Below are 18,964 nucleotides of genomic sequence, written 5' to 3' on the forward strand. Positions count from 1 at the left end.
GTGTTCCCTGCACAGTTAACCTGGGTGATTGGCACCCACCTTAGCCTAGTCCAGGGTGAGAGTCCTCACAGGAAAACCCAATCCGCGTTACTTCATCCTTGCTGTTTCTGCATTCACCCATGTGTCTCTGGAGGCATAGTCCATGGTTTTTTGTGTTGAGACTTTCTAGGATTCTTTCCCAGTCAGTTGTGGGAGAACTTTGACCTTCAGGGGGAATTGTAGGAAAGGTTTGAGGACTGTCAGTACTTGAGTGAGTTAGCTGGCATTCTCACTGCAAAGTGAGAGGGTTCCAACCCAAGTGAAAGTGGAGCTCAGGTTCTAATCCACCCCACAGTTGTGTAAACTAGCCCAGACTTAAAGACTCTCCAGACTGGATCAGAGGTTTTCCTGTGTAGATGGTAGGGGAGTGTGGGCTAAAGCCTAGTAAGAGCCCAGTTTAACTGTGCAGTTAAGACATACTAATAGAATGAAATTAAGGGATTCACTGGACTCCAGGCACTGTTGTGTATCAGCAAGTTATGGTAGGATAGAAGTTTAGTAATTATATTTTAATTGGAAAGAAGCTCCTGTGTGAGAGTAAACAATAACAATGTAGAAATGGAGCTTTAACTTTTGTCCCATACTTTTGTAGTTTTCAGAAATTGTTTCAGCTTTTTTGTTAGACTTCCCTCTTCCTGCCAGTACTTCCTAGGCAGTCAACCTCATTATATTATTGAAACAACACAGTAATTTATAGCACTAAACACTTCTAGTTATGTCACAAATTCATCACACTCTGCCCACATCCAACCCACCACATTATTTATTGACTTATAGTTCATCTTAGCTAAATGGTGGATAAGCAGGATTGGGCCATTGGTCGGTTATAGCACACTTAATAAAATGTGTGGCTGACACAGGTATCCTCAACCCTGGTCCTGCTTTCCAGGCAAAGTACCCTGTTTCTTATTAAATAAAACCCATCATGGCTGGATTTAGGCATAGGCTTGCCAAGTGCCCAGTTTTCGACCAGAAAGTCCGGTTGAAAAGGGAACCTGGCAGTGTTCAGTCAGCAGTGCTGACCGGACACTAAAAGTCCAGTTACTTGTAGTAATTGCCTCCGCCACTGCGGGCGGGGGGAAGAGCAGCTGCTGCTGCTGGAGCCTGGAGGAGCACTCAGCAACAGCTCCCACAGAGAGAGGTACTGGCGGCTCTCTGGTCCTGCCCCGAGTGTTGCTCTCCCTGTCCCATCCTGCCCCACTCACTCCTCCGCCGCAAGATCATGCCTTTCCTTCCCCCACCCTGCCCCAGTCACCCCACCACCTCCAGAGCCTGGCTCTGCCTCCCCCATCTTGCCCAGTTACTCACCCCCAGAGCCCGGCTCTCTCTCCAATGTCCTGCCCCAGTCACACTTCTATCCCTAGAGCCCTGCTCAGCTGGCAGGGAGAGGGTGATGGAGAGAGCAGCGAGTGATGGTCGGATGGAAAGAGGACTGGGGGGCGGGGCCTCGGGGGAAGAGGCAGAGCAGGGGGCAGGGGAAGTTCCAGCACTCAGTGTCCAGTTTTCACAAATTAGAAAGTTGGCCACCCTACAAAGGCACCATAGGCCTATGCCAAAGACCTCTGCCCCTGGAGTCTTGTGATTACATCTGAATCTCAGTTCTTATCTTTTTTAAAAAGGAAAGTTGCTAGATTTCATAGTTGGGAAGAAAATTTTGAAATTGTATGCCCCCCAAATGTAACCGATGCAGAGATGTTTGCCTGAATCTGCAGACAGCTTGAAACAACAGCTCTGAGTGATGTGCACTGTCCCATGCATCAAAATGGGCTGCTGACTCCAAGGCTTGCTGCTCTGTGTGCCCCTGACAAGGCCAACCCAGCAGAGGACTCTGCATGTAGCAGAAGGAGAAGAATGCAGCAGGCCTTGCCCACCAACCAAAGCAGATATATCCTGGTTATTGGGGTAAATATCAGCGGTGGGGCAGGGGGTCAGCTGCCACTCCTGCCTCTTAGGAGGCAGGGGGGCCCATCTCGCTTCTCCTGTGGTGTAGAAAGGATCATCATACCGCTGTCGCTGCCTGGGAGGGGAAGGAGGTTTCTGTTATCATCACTTCATATGGGGAGGGGTGTGGCTGGGCACAGAGCCATGGGGGCAGAGCTCTGGAGGTGCTTCCCAAAGCTGTCGTTTAGGGCACTGGATTGCCTTAAACCGGCCCTGTTTCCCAGGCCCTCTCCTGGGCGTAAGGAGTTGGGAATGTTGTCTTCGGGTGAGGCAGTAATGAGGGAAGTGGCAGCTGGGTTTGTTCCTCCGGACTCGTAGCCCCATAGATACATTTGTGGGTGTGCATGCATCCTTGTCATCTGTCTATAGAACTTGAGGATTTGGTTGATTAACCATGCATTTACTTCTTCTTGACATTCCCTGAGGAACTACTGTAACCCATATCCTCTGTGATCTTATCTGTTGTCACAGTCTGCACTGAGTCCAGATCCTCATCTGTACCAGTTCACACAATGGACCCCTGTTTCAATATAGTTTTCACGAAAAATTTTCCTAATGCTATGAAATTAATCTCAGTGTTCCTGTGGTAACTGCAATAAATAAATTTGCTTTTCATCAGTGCTTAGATACTGTAGCATAGAGAGGTGTTTAAGCTATTGTTTATGGTCTCTTTAGCCAGTTTACAATCCACATCTCCTTTTTCCTCTGTAAGCCAATTTGAATTAATTTTTCTTGTAAGATTTTGTGAAACACCGTATCAAATGCTTTATTAAAATCCAAATATATTACATCAGCTGCATTACCTTCATTCACTAATATTGTGTTTCTGTATTTTTTTAAAGGCAATCCAGGTTTTCCCAAGTCACTGTGAAAGTTTGCCGGAAAGACTTTTTAATAGAAGTAGATATAGACACAGGCTAGTCTTCTGTTTTGGCTAATAAATCACTTTGAAGTATTTTCCACCTACAGATCTAGTGTGTTTCCTTCTAGTATTGGCTATCTGTAGTTCCACTGCTGTCTTGTATAAAATCCAGTGTTGGTGTTTGTACGTACTCCTCCTGCACTATTTTCTTAGATATAGGAATAAACGTGTTTTGCAAATTTTCCTCCTTCTTGTGTCTACAGCTGGTAACTCAAAGGATCAGTAATTAAGGAGGGATGGAATCAGTCTAACTAGACTGTCCAGTACCTACTGCTCTATGCTCTTTGGGCCTGGGACTGTCTCTTTGTTCTGTGTTTGTACAGTTCCAAGTACAATGATGTCCAGGTCCAGGACTGGGGCTCTTAGGCGCAACAATAATGCAAACAGTTAATAATAACAGAAGGTTAGGGAGACAATCTGGCCAGTGTATACAAACAAAATACATGTTATTTAGTGGCAGCAGGGATCCATGCTAGTAATGATGGAGAGTAGGGATGAAATTATTAATCAACTAAGCAAAATAGCTGGTTTGTAACAATATATATTTACAACTGGAATTGACTTTGAACGTACGTGAATGAGGTTCTGTTTGAACTGAACTGAGCACACGCACCCAAAGATTAGCTAGGACCCATATTCTTTTATATAAAACAAAATAATACCTTATTACAGTTGGCTTTGGGAGTCTACAGGAGCTGGCTTCAGCAGTTGCATAGTCTGGGGGATTTATTAGCACATTAATGTTAATAGGAATTATTGAGGTACACTGAACAGAAAATAGTTGTTCAGGGTTTTATTCAGAGTCAGCTAAATAAATGCAGCATTTATCACACTTTAAATTAGCGCTCCTAACTTAAATTGCACTATACTGGTATCTTCCACTGCATAAATCACTATACATCTCAAGTCCTGTATGTACTACATGAGGGGAGACTTGGAAAATGAGGGGACTATATATTTTGGCTGAAAAACCGATTATTCCAACCTCCTCTCCAATAGTCTGGTTTACAAGTCTGGTAATAGTCTGGTAATAGTCTGGTTTTGTAAATTGATGCTGATTCTTCTGTAATTTATTTTTGGAAACTTGATTATTATTTTCACGTCTGTACTGGTGATTTCGGCACACGTTGATTAAAAAGTATACACTCACAAAAGCAAATAAGAACGTAAGAATGGCCATACTGGGTCAGACCAAAGGTCCATCTAACCCAGTATCCTGTCTTCCGACAGCGGCCAATGCCAGGTGCTCAGAGGGAATGAACAGAACAGATAAACATCAAGTGATCCATCCCCTGTCGCCCATTCCCAACTTCTGGCAAATTATTTAAAATAAATGGAATAGTTAAGAAGTCATTAACACCAGAGGACTGGTGAGCTGCAGAGCCTTTAAAGATTAAAATCTTTAGTTTCTAATAGGGTATTCTGTAGACTGAAGGTTAAATTGTGCAACCCTTATAAATGTTTGGTAGCCTTTCTTCACCTTGGGAAGCACTTACTCAATGAGGTTAATTTGATTATTATATAACTATATTCTCACCCAGTGTACGTAAGGTTTACGCAATTTAGCTGTGAAAGTATAAATTATTATTGTTTTCCAGTAGCATCTAAGGGCCTGATCCAAGCTGCTGGAAGTTAATGAGAGTCTTTCTATTATTTTTAGTGGGTATTGAATCAGATCCTGAAGGTCGCAATCAGATTGGGGCCCCATTTCAGCAGGGACTGTACAACATAGACCGGGGGTGGGCAAACTTTTTGGCCTGAGGGCCACATCTGGGTATGGAAAATGTATAGTGGGCCATGAATACTCACAAAATTGGGGCTTGGGGTGAAGGGGGGGTAAGGGCTCTGGTTCGGGGTGCAGGCTCTGGGCTGGTGCTGGGGATGAGGGGTTGAGGGTGCAGGAGGGTGCTCCGGCCTGGGACCGATGGATTTGGAGGGTGGGAGGGGGTCAGGGCGTTGGGGCACAGGAGGGGGTCAGAGGTGCAGGCTCTGGGCGGCGCTTACCTCAAGCAGCTCCCAGAAGCTGGGGTCGGGAAGGAATTTTCCTCCAGGGCAGACTGGCAGAGGCCCTGGGGGGGTTTTGCCTTCCCCTGCAGCGTGGGGCACGGGTCACTTGCTGGAGGATTCTCTGCACCTTGAAGTCTTTAAACCACGATTTGAGGACTTCAATAGCTCAGACATAGGTTAGAGGCTTGTTACAGGAGTGGGTGGATGAGATTCTGTGGCCTGTGTTGTGCAGGAGGTCAGACTAGACTATCATAATGGTCTCTTCTGACCTTAAAGTCTATGATTCTAAGCAGTGGCATGTCCCCCCTCTGGCTCCTACATGGAGGCGCAGCCAGGCGGTTCTACGCACTGTCCCATCCGTAGACGCCACCCCTTCAGCTCCCATTGGCCATGGTTCCCAGCCAATGGGAGCTGCGGGGGTGGCAGGCGGAGCCCCCGGCTGCCCCTATGCATAGGAGCTGGAGGAGGGACGTGCTGCTGCTTCCAGGAGCTGTGCAGAGCGGGGAAAGCCCCCACCCCCACTCCCCAGCTGGAGTGGGGTAAGCTCTGGACTCTGCTCCCCAGTGGGAGCTCGAGAGCCAGATTAAAATGTCTGGAGGGCCGGATGTGGCCCCTGGGCCATAGTTTGCCCACCCCGACATAGACAAAGAGAGCTCACAATCTTGTATTTGTAATTTTTAAAAGCAAAATAGTTGAAAAGATATTTCTTTCTAATTTTACTGCTGAGATCAGGATGCCATGTATCTGTTGGAACTGCTCATAACATCACAAACCCTAAATCAGTGCAGAACTTTTCTCAGTAGTTGTGATAACATCAGCTGTTGTAGTGCAAAAATGAATCCTGAACAAAAGGCTTGTCAGGAACAGTCAGTAAAAAAAAATAAAAATAAAAAAAAAATTGCAATTATTTCATTTGAAAACTGAGACATTATTATTTTTACAACTGTTAGCATGTTTAGATCTGAAAATGTAATCTGGTACTGGATAATGCCTTAAAGTTTTCACACTATTCCTTTTTTAAATGTTAGCAATGATATCTGCTATCTAACCCTATCCTTGAATCAGAGTCTAAATAATTATTAATCAACTATCCAATTACCACTGAAATCAATAAGAGTCATTCTGCTGAATGTAATGGTCTTTGGAACCAGGCCCCTTCATGTGTGATGAATAAAAAAATTAATTCCATTTTAATATTACCAGAATTTTAAAAAGAGCTGTCAACAGGATAATCTCTGTGAGGGTCCCTTGAATGTGGAATTCTCTCCTCCCACCCCTTTGGTTCCAAATAGTCCAAGTCTGCTGACCTTTAGGGCACCTAGCATGACCTATCTGTTTGCTCCGGCATTCAGGGAAAGTAAAGGTATTGAGTGAATGGGATAGAATAAGTTGATTTGTTTCTATTATTTTATTGTGGCTGTATTTTTGTTTAAACATTAGGCTAATTGGTGTGCTTTTTTATGTTGAACCTTGCTGACATTTGTGAATGTGATTGTAAGTGCTGGCAGGACATCTAGAGCTCTAGACGGGTACAGTTTTGTTTTAGAAATCAAAAGAAAGTCATGTATTGAGGTTATGGCAACCTAGTACCTGCATACAGAGTGGTACAGGTAGAGCCAATCTTTTCTTACGTTATTAAGTCACGGTAAACCCCTTTTTAGCCTGTATATACAAACATTGTATGAGAAAAAAGTAATTGTTTTATAAAGGATTGATATAGTCCACCCTATGTGCTGTGGATTAACATATGGTGTATAATCAATGTGTTAGATGCTAAAGAAGACTGTGACTATAATAAAACTATAAATCGTCTGTAGTATGAAATATTCTGCCATCTGTCACTTTGAATACAATACAAGTGGATTATCCTCCTCTATCAGGGAAAATTATATCTTAAATCCAGAATAGCCAGACCAAAAAAAATAAAAAGGGTTTAAAATGATAGTGACCAGCACATCTAATAAGTTATTTTGGGGTTCAGTGACAAATGCAGTGAAACCTTTTCTAAAGTGGTTACCATAGGGAGACAAATATCTTAAATTATAAAAAAACAACAACAAAAAAACAACCCAATTTTGTATTTTGCTGAAGTTTTTTAAAAATGAGAATCATATGCCTGTGTCTCTAACAGAGCGCAAATGCCCCCTTCCAGCTTACATTAATATGGTTCTGTGAAAGTGGAGTATTAAAGCAGATTGTTAATGTTTCCATCTGGGTCCCATGCATTATTGCAGTTGGGTTGAACATTGTGGCAACTTTGTGTATATTTACTGCCTTTTCCCCAAACCTTATCACCAACTCTCAGATAGCTTTTTTAAAAAAGCGCTTTTCAAAATTTCAGGATTGCACAGTGCTGAGAAAGCTGTCAGCACTCTAAGATCTTGGCAACTTGTTGCATTTGCATCCCTGTCGGTTTTATTTCTGCCTTATCACTTACAGTTTTTGTAACAAGCTGTAGAAAGAATTGACAGTTCAATGTGATATATACCAGGGTCACCGAAACTGAAGGGAGAAGGCTTGGGTTTTTTGGAAATAGCCTTTAAACAGAAAAATTGATTTGAAACACAAAAATGTAAACCTATAGAAAGGAGAAAAAGCTGTCCCTCAAAATTAACCTACTTATAATTGACAGAAGGGTATAATTAGTATCCGATAGAGTGTAATGCATGTTTAATAGTCCACTTCACCTTACAGATAAGCTCTTCTGCACTCCCCTCTTTGTAAATTAAAGAAGTGGCACTACAGGTGATAAGCATCTGGTGATCCTGTGAACACTTTTGCACATATGGGTAGCTTTTTTCACTTGAATAGTCCTGTTGACTTCAGTTGGGCTACTAATATGTGCAAAAAGAAAAGGAGTACTTGTGGCACCTTAGAGACTAACCAATTTATTTGAGCATAGGTGAGCTGTAGCTCACGAAAGCTTATGCTCAAATAAATTGGTTAGTCTCTAAGGTGCCACAAGTACTCCTTTTCTTTTTGCGAATACAGACTAACACGGCTGTTGCTCTGAAACCTGTTAATATGTGCAAAGTTACTCTTGTGCATAAGTGTTAATAGGTGCTGGAACGAGGGGTGCTGCCGCACCCCCTGGCTTGAAGTGATTTCCATCATATACAGGGTTTATAGTTTGGTTCAATAGCTCTCAGCACACTCACTATACAAATTGTTCTAGCACTCCTGTAAGTGTTGGCAAGATCAGGCCCTCCATATGTATTTCTCTCCAGCAGAAATGTTTCAATATAACTGAAATATGAAGTGTGTTATCTATTTTGCTTTGGAAGGTCAATCATATACTTCCTTCTAGCAAAGTGAGGGTGGAATCTGTGTATAATCCTGCTTTGCTTGAGGAGTGAGGACCGGAACCTAAAAACAAAAATGAAATGTAAAATAATGTAATTTTTGCATTTATCTAAACCTGCCATCTGAGGACTTCAAAGTACTAAACAATTAAGCAAGCCTTCCAACAACCCATCAGATAGATGTTGTTACTAATAACAATAGAGAGGTTATGGCTGACTGGCCCAGGGTCACAGAATGAGGCAGTGAATGTCTGAATAAAAAGCAGGGGCCTTGACACTGTCCTCTTCTCTGTCCATTAGGGAAAACTTCTTGTTAGCTGCGGAGCTACAAGTCTGATCGCTCAGTAGGAGATTGAGATCTGAGCCTTGCTAGTACATTCCTCTAGAATGGAAGCTTCTTAGTCAGATTTAAACCCCTGCTTGGAGGGTAAGAGTATCCCCAGAAAATATGAATATGATGTGCAGCTGAGGAACATAGGAGGAATATCTCTTTGGAATATGAACTGCTGTACATTGGTCTGTGTGAGCAGTGAGGCTTCTGAAGAATTTTGAAATAGAAGAGTACCGTGCTGTTAGTCTTTTGTTTAGTCTTTTATTGCTCTTTCCCAAAACAGTATAGTCTTAGGCCAGGTATACACAAAGGTTTGGTACCACTATAACTGTGTCAGTTAGGGATGTGATTTTTTTTTTTAAACCAAAATAGCTATACTGGTACAACCCCTTGTGTGGACGCAATTATAACAGTCTAAAGATGCCTTAGACGGATAGATAAGCTATACTTGTATAACTCAGAGGTGGGCAAACTATGGCCCGTGGGACCCTCCTGCCCGGCCCCGAGCTCCTGGCCCAGGAGGCTCACCACTAGCCCCTCTCCTGCTGTCCCCCTTCCCGTGCAGCCTCCGCTCACTGCGCCGCCGGCACAGTGCTCTGGGCCGTGGGGCTGCGAGCTCCTGGGGCAGCGCCGTTGCAGGGCCCGCCCTGACCCGGTGCTCTGTGCTGTGTGGCGGTGCAGCTGTGGCGCCGCCAGCCACCGGTGCTCCAGGCAACATGGTAAGGGGCAGGGAACAGGGGGGTGTTGGACAGAGGGCAGGGGAGTTCGGGGTGGTGGTCAGAGGGCGGGGGTGTATACCAATGTAGTTAAAGTGATGCTTCTTTCATGTGTAGACAAGGCCTTGCATTTAAGTTGTATGGTGGTGCTTACATGCTGAAGACTTTCAGACTCCACAGTAAAAGAGTGAAGTCTTTAGCACCAAGGAAGAATTCCTCATACCGTAGAGTTGTAAAATCACAGTGTGTTGCTCAGCTCCTGAATGAAGAAGGAGGGGTGCCCAGGTATTTCCTGATGAGCTTGATAAAAGAGCTAGAATGGAATAGAATAGAGGGAGCACACCTCACATTGCTCATCAGTGATCACCTTCTCCCCATGCTCTGTAGCAGCTGCTCAGAGTGGCATTGTGGCATATTCTGGAGCAACTTGCACTCAGCCCACAGGAAGCGGGACAGGTGCTGGTATGTAGGGCCCAAAGGTGAAGGCACTGAAATGAATGGGGGGAAAATCCCGTGCCAAAAGAAAAAAGTTGCCATTATAAATGGCACACCGTTTCTGAAATAGCTTTAGACCAGGTCATGCCCATGGACGAATGCTTCTTGCAGAGTATCCTCTGCATTCTTTTACTGGGGAGAGAGAGATTGCCCCTCCATGAGGAAAGAGGTCTGGCTCCTAAATCCCATGAATCCTCTGAGGTACATGGTGTCTCTGGTGTTGCCCAGGCCCTCCTGACTAGTACCTCTTCTCTGGATCTTCCTCAAAGGAGAAATCCCCAGCAGAGGCAGCTCATGAAAAAGTAACACACCCGTTGGCTGTACGACTATTCCTTTAAAATCTGAGTGAGACCAGTGAGGGGGAATGCTTTTGCTGCTATAGCTTATACCAGTTCCCCGAACAAAATAAGAAATACTGGTAAAAGGACTTTATTACTGGTATAACTGCTTCTATCCTAGGGCTTTTGGTGGCATAGCTATGTTGGTTAGGGGGCTGATTTTTTTTCATACACCTAATGTAGCTACGTTAGGAAAACATTTAGGTATAGACTAGGCTTCCTTTTTATAAGAGGAAATGGAAAGTTCAGAAGAGTTCATACACGCTGTCTCCAGTGTAGCCTGTTATCTGCCTGCCTTGTGAATGAATTCAGAACCACCAGATCAGTCCCAAGCCAATGAATATGCATGCATCTCTTGTGCGTCCTGTGTTCTGAGAAACACAGTAATGACCTGTTCTAAATGCCACTAGGTGGCACTTTAAGGACAGGACAGCCAGTGGTTTGTATTCATTTTACATCAGCTCCTGTACCAGAACTGATTCCTTTCTTTTATAAAATCTGTGTATTTAACCATCTGACCTCTCTAGTTATATTGTCAGATCCGCATTCCACACTGGGGTATGATCCTCATGATCACAAATGAATAGGCAGGGCGGTACCAACACCGATGGCTTTGGACAGCAGCGAATAGTACAATAGAAATGTAGCCCTGCAATCACTGAAGCTGTTGTTTTAATGGGTGCCCTATGCCCAAGGCACTCAAATAACCAATAAACATAAAAAATGCTGTGGCATCAGATCGGCAGGACGTCCTGAAATCTTATCCTTTAGTATTGGCTTCAACACTTGATTTGATATCTGCATCTGATGGTGTCCAAACCTTGGACTTTTTTCTTTCCTTTTACAAATTTTATTTTAAGTAACATTGTTCTGCTGTGAGGTCTTTTTGTTTGGATCAGTTTAGTTGTAGGTTGCGATGCTCAAAGGAAGTCTAACTCTGCTCCCATTATTAACTTCAGTGAGAGTTTAACCATTGACTTCAATGGGAGCTGAGCACTTTTGCAGATCCCAACCTGTGTGTGTGTGTTCATATTTGAAGGCAGTCAGTGGCAGGGGGATGAGGAGAGTAAAGCTCTGTAGCTTTGCAACTGAAGTATGATCCTTTTTGCACCTGCCCAAATCTAATCAGTAGACAGAGCCAAATGGTGCTTCTCTGGTTATCTCTTCCTTCCATCTCAAATGATCCTCCGAGCATCTTTTACTCTGTTTTCCTGCTTCCTTTCTCACTCAGTTACATGTGGTCCCCTTCTGTACATTTCTTCTGAGCAGGAGGACGTACCACATGGTTCCCTCTGGGGCCATCATCATTGGTTTTTCTCTGTGAATCAACCCTTTATCAAAGGAATGTGGGTGAGGGCGGAGATTTTCATTCCACCAGTGTCCAAATTCATTGCTTCCGTGATGCATTTGAGCTCTGCTGTCCCAAGATCATTCATTAGAATTTATATACCTGGAGTGCCTGCCCGATATGCTGTTGCCAAGCCACTGAAACCTGTGTTTTGGTTCTGAATTTCTTTCAGTTACATAAGAAATGGTTCTGGAAAGTAGGGAATCGATTGTTTGTTTCACTGGATAACAAAGAGACATGTTGTATTAAAAAAAAATAATTAAATCCTTGATTTCAGTGATTCAGCAAAGAGCGGCCTTTCCCCCTTTCATTCCTCTGTATGTCAGGAGCCTTCAGTTATAATCTCAGCCTAGCAATACCTGGAAGGTTTTCTGAGTCAAAATGGTAGTACCAAATATTAGCCCCCTGGCAAATTCTTTTTAGCGTTGCTTTGCTGTTCAAATGTACCATACTTGAAGGAGGAAAAGGGAAATCTTGTCAGCCATGGCATTTATTTTCCCTTCTGTCTTGAGGAATTACATATGCATTTAAAGGAAGATCACAAATCCCTCTCCTAGCATTAGTTCTACCCCTTACAGTTGTAAAGCACTAGCAAACCTGACAGAGCTTCCATCGTGCTTCTGTTGTGAAGGGAGTAGAAGTGGTATGATAAAGTCCCTCTTTAAATACTTTATAATCTATATATAATTCTGACATTGTTTGATTTATGGGTTGTGCTGAACCAGAGGCATTGAAGTAACTTTGACTGCACTAGATCGTGATAATGCAGGGACTGTTGTTGCTTCCAAAGTCTCTTAGCAAGAGTCTGTCAGCAATAGCAGAATAGGTTATTCCGTGCTTGATAAATTATTGGTATGAGGCTTTAGGTGAAATCCTGGCCCCACTGAAGTTAGTGGGAGTTTTGCCATTGACGCCTGAGGAGCCAGGACGTAACCCTTTAAATTTAACCTCACAGAAACGAACTGTTTTGGAGAAGTGAGCGTGCTGGAGTACAGTAACCCCCGGTTTTAATTTTTAGCCTAGCCTGATACATTTAAGGACTTTTCCTTGGAAGTGCTTTGACTGTTGCAATTATTTTCTATTTGGAGCTGGATTAGGGCAGGAAGGTGGTAGATTTGTCTCCTTCTATACCTTGTATATAAAGTGACATCATCACAGTTTTTGCAGTAGTTCCCATTTTCTTGTTCTAGGCCTTAGCATCCACAGTCAGAGGCTCCCCTGTAAACCCCTCCCTCCCACTGAATATCATTTGATCTCATTATATGTTCATATTACTATTCAGTTTTTCAACTGGAGTCTTCAGGATCCAGTGATAGTTTGCACCCCTGACCTTGGTAGTTGTTGCTGTGGCTTTTCTTTTCTCATAATGGAAGAGCTCTGTGTGCTATATTGTAGGAACCAAACCCTAGAAAAGACTCCTGGGTAGCAGGCCATTTATGTTCAGAGAAGTTACCATTTCTAGCTTTTCACAAAAAGTTTTCTCTTGTTTTCTTATCACAATAAAGGGGGAAAATGGTTTAATTAAAAATATACAAAAGACGTGTGTCATTCACTTAGCTGTCACCATGACTTTCCCCCTCAGAGTTAAATTGCTAAAATAACTTTCCTTTTGTGTCTAGTGTTTGCTTTCATTGTTTTTATTGTACATGATTGCTAGACATTTTCTGGATGTAGCGGTGACTGATTTGTTGTTACAGACAGAACAAGTATCTGAGATTGAATTACATCCTCAGATGAATAGAGCCCCATCACAGACAGAAGAAAGCAGCCCAACGAGAAAGGTAAGGCCAATATGTCTAATGCTGTTGTTGATGATCTGCCTTTATCTTTTTGCCTTCATCAACTGACCTTAGTTGTTTTAAGTTTTAAAGCAATTAAACTGAGGTTTAGGATTACATTTTTACATGTTTACTTTTTCTGGAGGTCAGGACACCAGGGGGAATTGGACTCATGTGACAACCACCATCAGCTCAGATAAATCATTAAGAAAGTTTTCAATCCACACGTCAGTACATGTGCATTAAGAAAAACTACTTGCCATTTGTTTACAGTATAAACACACGGGCCCTTAAAGAAGTGGGGAGAAGAGATCAATGGTGTCTGGTCCTCATTTCCTTCCAGCCCTTCCGACATGAAACATTTTAAAAATCTGATATTAAGGATCCAACATAAGTACACCAGTTTATTAGAGCTCCGGATCTCTTCTATAATACGCATAGAATTTCAGGAATTTGTTTAAAACATGAATTACAGGTTTTATATGCTTGCAGGCATATAAAATAGATATGCTGTAACTAAATATGCTGTAACTCCAAACGACCAGCTTATGTCATTTTCCTCTTAGTGCCTTTTGGGGTAATACCCCTTTGTGCCCTTGCTTTGTCTGGATGCCACTTCTGTCCTTTCCGTCTAAGATCAGTAGCAGGGGCAGTTGTTAATTAGCAGTTAGAGACCTAAGATCTCCAATGATACTCCACCAGGTACTAATACAGCGCAGACATTCCGTAGTGTCTATTTAGTACTGATGTACGGCACAGTGTGGTGCCAGGTGCTGCCACAGAGGGGTGTTCTTGAAAGGGATGGACCTGCTCTGCCCATGAGAAAGGGATGTGACGATGCCTGGGTGGAGGTGAGAGTCTGCACAGGTGGCCTGTAGGAGAGTCGGGAGAGTTTGGGTGATGTCTGGTGGGAGAGGGAACTGTTAAAACACCCCCACAGGTGATAAAGTGGGCTTTCTTCTGATTTCCTTCTGTACTCCCTGCCTCTCCCTGCCCAGTGATGTTTCTTCCCCAAATGAGCACCACGACCTGTTTGTTTGGCTGGTAGCTCCTGTGCCATATGCTGCAGCTGCTCCTGCTGTTCAGTCACCCATATGACCTCTAGCCACCAGAGGCAGCTTTGCAGAGAAGAAGCCAGAGAGAGCATAGCTATAGCCAGCCCAGCCCACTATAGAGCTGACCACGTGATGCTGGGCACCTGAAACTGGCAGCCTTAAATAGCCACTATCCCCACCCCAGCTTCCTGGAGTGTATGCCCAGGGCACAGGCCTGCAGGAGATCTGCAGCAGTGGCCTGAAGAGCTGCCTCCTCGATCCAATGAAAGAGGAGGCCGGAGTATCTATCAGAGTTGTTCTGCAGAACTTCAGCCCTCCTTCCGCCCGCAAGGCACAGACGGCGAGAGTTTCGGATGAGAGTAGGGGGGCAGCAGGGCAAAGTGAGCCTCTGGGAACTGTAAGTTTGAGGAGAGCCCAGTGGTTATGGTGCGTTGACTTGTCTGGTTCAGGAACTGTTTTATCAATAGAACTTGTCATTAGGAAGTTTTTTATAGCAGAGCATTCCATATAAAAAAGCTGACTTCTAGAGCATAAAACGCTTGTTTCGAAATGTCATCATCTCCTAAAATGCAGGAACTTACAGCTGCTCTTCCAGAATTTACCAGGGAATGAATCTCTCTTTAATTTTCTTCCTCATTCCCCAATTTTTTTATGGGGTTGGACCCTCTCCCATGTGCATCTTCCTGATGCTTCACTCAGGTTCCCCCACATCCTCTCTCCACACACACACCCTTCCTTTGTACTCCCTTTGGGTGTTGCTTTTTTATTGAGGAAGGGACAAATGTACTGAGTAAGGGACTCTGGCACTAACAAATGTATCACTTGCACTGAGCACCAGTGACTACTGCTCAGAAGACAGCTTCCTTTCTCCTAGAACAACCAGCAGTGCTCATCTCTCTCCAAACCAGCACAACAGTTTCCCCAAACTACATGCTGATAGTTTTTAAGTGAAGGCAAATTTATTAGAAAAACACAATAAAGAGAACCAGCAGTTAGAGAGAGACCCCTGAGACTCTTCCCCCTAGTCACTAGGAGGGCGAGAAGCTGAATTACAATTATGGGATGTTGTCTAGGATTCTTAGCTGAAAAGTCCATCTAACTCACACTGACGACAAAGCTCGCATTTTAAGATGTCTTACCCAACTGCGTTTTTAACCAGATGCTAACAACTTCTCTGCCTGGCATCTTCTGGCAGGCTCAGTGTGTCTGTCTTTAACCAACAATCGTCTCATAGGTTAGTTTCCAAGTTCAGTTAGCACTAGTGGTATTGTCTCAGCCCAGAACAAACTACAGGATGTAGAACTGCTTTCAGGTCAGTTTGTGCAACTCAAATTTCTTTTGTTCTCAAAAGGACTGACTTCCCTATCATCCTGCCAAGTAAGGTTCTCTGTGTTTTCTGTTTGTCTGGCTTTAGCAATGTACCAGCCCCTCAAATAGCACTCACGAAAATGGGGCTTTTTGACTCCAGGTTTGGCTGTTTTTTGCCATACTAACATAAAGAGAGATTGTGTATTTTGCATTTCCCCAGCTCTCACCCATTCAAGCATGTAGAAATCACACACAAGTTCCCTAGTCATCTCGCATGACATTTTCAGAGAGAGTTATTCAACCTTGCCAAGCGTGAGGCCACAAAGCACAATCTTACTCCAGATTTGTAACCATACAATAGTTACACTCTTCTGCTACCCTATTCAATTAAATAGTAAACATAGATACTATTCAATTATTTAAAAAAAAACAAAGGGGAACCAGAGGACTGAGTTTTGGAAATGAGATTCTGAGCCTTTCTCCTAAAGGTCAGTGGTGGAAATCCAGCTCACGCCAGCAATAGTGACGGACAGGTGTTACCATTTGCTGGCTGTTCAGTGAAGTCCTGGAAATGAGCTCTTGGTCTCATTTCACATTCTAGCAGCCTGGTGTCCACATTCATAAAACCAGCATCACTATTGGCAGCCACATAGAAGGCCCAGGACTGAATAAGGATAGAGGCTGAACTATCCTCTGCCCCAAGTGGCGGTCCTACCCCTTCTAGATTTGGGCATGCTGATGAGACGGGGTAGGGGAGCTTACATTGCAATGACTCACAGTGCAGCCATTCTCTGTGTAAGTGAGGGACTCCGCCACTAAGACTATTAAACCAGCAACTTACATAAGGACCTCATTCACTCACTTTAATTAACAAACTTTACATCTCCATTGTGAAAACAAGCAGAACAGTGTATAGTCTGAAAATGTCTGCTGTTTTTAGCAACAAATATCTTGTGAAAATCTGGTACGTAGATGGAATCTCTCTCAGCCTGGGTATACATTTTTTTTAAAAGCAGTAAGCAAATACATTAATTATATTTTGCCATGTGATTATTTTGAGTGTGGTATTCCACATATTTAAGGCAAGTGGCTTTCCATGTTGGGTTGTGTGCAACAGATCTTGGTTGGTTGGTTGTCTGTTTGGATTTTTTTTTTTTTTTGGGTTGATTCTTTTAAATATTTTTAAAGTAGTCATGGAACCCTGTGGGAGTTTGGAATGTTAGAGACTCTACCTCCTCATAACGCTAACTCTCTTCCTGGCCTTAAATTACTTTTTATTGCAAAACACCCACAATAGCCCTCTGCTGACTCAGATTACATATTGCAGCCTTTTGGGCACTTCACTGGGTCATTTAAAGGTGTATTACTTTGTTTAATTTATTTGTATTGTATTAATTCGTTCCTAAGACATAGAAAGGAAGGTAGCCTGGTCCAGTGAATACACCACTAGATCGTATAATGAAAGCTGGGTTCTAGTCCTGGCTCTGCCACTATTTCACTATGTAACCTTTGGCAAGTCACTTTGCTGTTTTGTGCCTCAGCTTCTTGTTTTGTGAAATGAGGATGATGTTACTACTGGCCTCTCTTTGTTAAAGCACTTTGAGATCTACAGATGAAATGTGCTATGAAAGCTAAGCTTTATTATAATAATACATTATTATAACAGCCTGATACTGCAGTGGTGGTAAAGTTTTGGGCAAAATAGAGGATACTTTAATTAAAATAATGAAAGCACTTCTGGCATTTTTTATTAAAAAATAATGTATTTTGTGTTTTCTACCTGAGCCTGCCCACGTCTTTTCATGTACTTCTCCATGACAAATAACTAGCCTTACGTGCACTCATTCTGCAATGATAGTTTACATGTACGTCTTTGTAAGCCAGTTTCTGAGCTGCCTCTAAAAGGGAAAGTATTTCTGGGACCGACATCGTAGGACAGAGGAAGCCTGTCTTGTGTTTGAGGCATTTGCCTGGGACACAGGAGATCTGTTTCAATTCCTAGCTGTACCACGGCTTTTCTGTGTGACCTTGGGCAAATCAGTCTCTCTCAGACACTATACCTCAGCTGTACTGTGAGGTTGGTGGTAGTTCTCTGCCTCTCAGAGGTGTCATGAGGATAAATTCATATGTTTGTGCGGCACTCAGATTCTATGGGAATGAGATGAGGCCATATAATGGGTAGACACTTTATAATCCTTAACTGGCAATCGATATTGGTCACTCCTGGGAAATGTCCTGTGTTGATCATGATGGCAGCGTATGCAGGCAAAATCCTCATATTACACAGAGCATAATTTTTTAATTATTATATTCTGGTAATGTCCAGAAGCCCCAGTATGCTACATGTACACCTATGCGTGTACACACGCGTGTATGCCCTGAACAGCATACAGTCCAAATTAAGATAAGACAGAAGTCGTTCATGCAAGACAATTGAAGGGAGGGAGGGCAAGACACACCAACAAAAATAGCCAACCTGCAAATATAGAAAATTAATATTAAAACGACAGATTGCAGTTTTTAAAAAGCAGGTTATTACTGAATTTAATTAAAATTGAAACAGCACAAACCTTAGGCCACACTTCAGCAGTTTGTGTGTCAAAAGCATTCACTCATCATAGTCTTTTCTTTCACCATGTCATCATTTTTAGCATGTCTTTGGACGCTGACTTATTTAAGGACTAACTTAATCTTTGTTTTTTTGTCCTCCAAAGGAGATTCTGCTTACTCAGCCACCATCCAAACCAATCCGTAGGAAATTCCGCTCCGAAAATCAGATGTTGGAAAACCAGGAGCTTACTTCCACTAGCAGTGTGACCTCTTCTTTGCCTCCAGCCAAACCCCATCTTCCTGCCCAAAAGTAAAACACACACCTAAAAACTACACCAAGCTGCATCATGAGCTATGACTTGACTGTGTTTGGTTTTTTTGCCTCATTCTCATATTTAATGATTGAATGACTCAGGGCATTGGTAATGAGATACAGACCTCAACTCTTGATTGCCAGTTCAAATGCAGGCCAGGTCAGTAGTGACCAAAAATTGTTAACATGTGATAGCTGAACAATGGCCTCTTTGAAATGCACTTGATGGTTTCAGTCAACAAATATGTGTCTACATCACAAAAGCTACCACTCAACTACCCCCTGTAACAAGGTGGCAGGGATCTTGTGCTGACCCTGTTAGCAGGTGTTTGAAGCCTGCATAATGCTGCTGAAGTTGTGCTCACTCATTCTGGCAGTTGTGGCTTGTTAACCAACCAGGAGATGAGCATGCGGGGAACGGCTCCAAATCCCTTCAATCTTGTCATCATAATGACGGTTCTCCACAGCAAGGAACTAAACTTCAACACAGCCTCAGTTACATAGGCATTCACAACACTGAA

The 18,964-nt window shown here is 43.1% G+C and overlaps 1 protein-coding gene across 21 annotated transcripts in view; it reads left to right on the forward strand.

Annotated features, from left to right (window-relative positions):
• The window catches only part of REPS2 (RALBP1 associated Eps domain containing 2), a 144,687-nt gene that overhangs the window by 119,878 nt on the left and 5,845 nt on the right, over positions 1-18,964 (forward strand). For all 21 annotated transcript variants that reach the window (XM_043537886.1, XM_043537885.1, XM_043537884.1 and 18 more), the window contains 2 exons: positions 13,137-13,220; positions 18,295-18,440. In XM_043537886.1, coding sequence (XP_043393821.1) covers positions 13,137-13,220; positions 18,295-18,440 — 230 coding nt within the window. The remainder of the gene's footprint in view (positions 1-13,136; positions 13,221-18,294; positions 18,441-18,964) is intronic.

This window comes from Chelonia mydas, chromosome 1, assembly GCF_015237465.2.
Source record: "Chelonia mydas isolate rCheMyd1 chromosome 1, rCheMyd1.pri.v2, whole genome shotgun sequence".
Classification (NCBI taxonomy): domain Eukaryota; kingdom Metazoa; phylum Chordata; order Testudines; family Cheloniidae; genus Chelonia; species Chelonia mydas.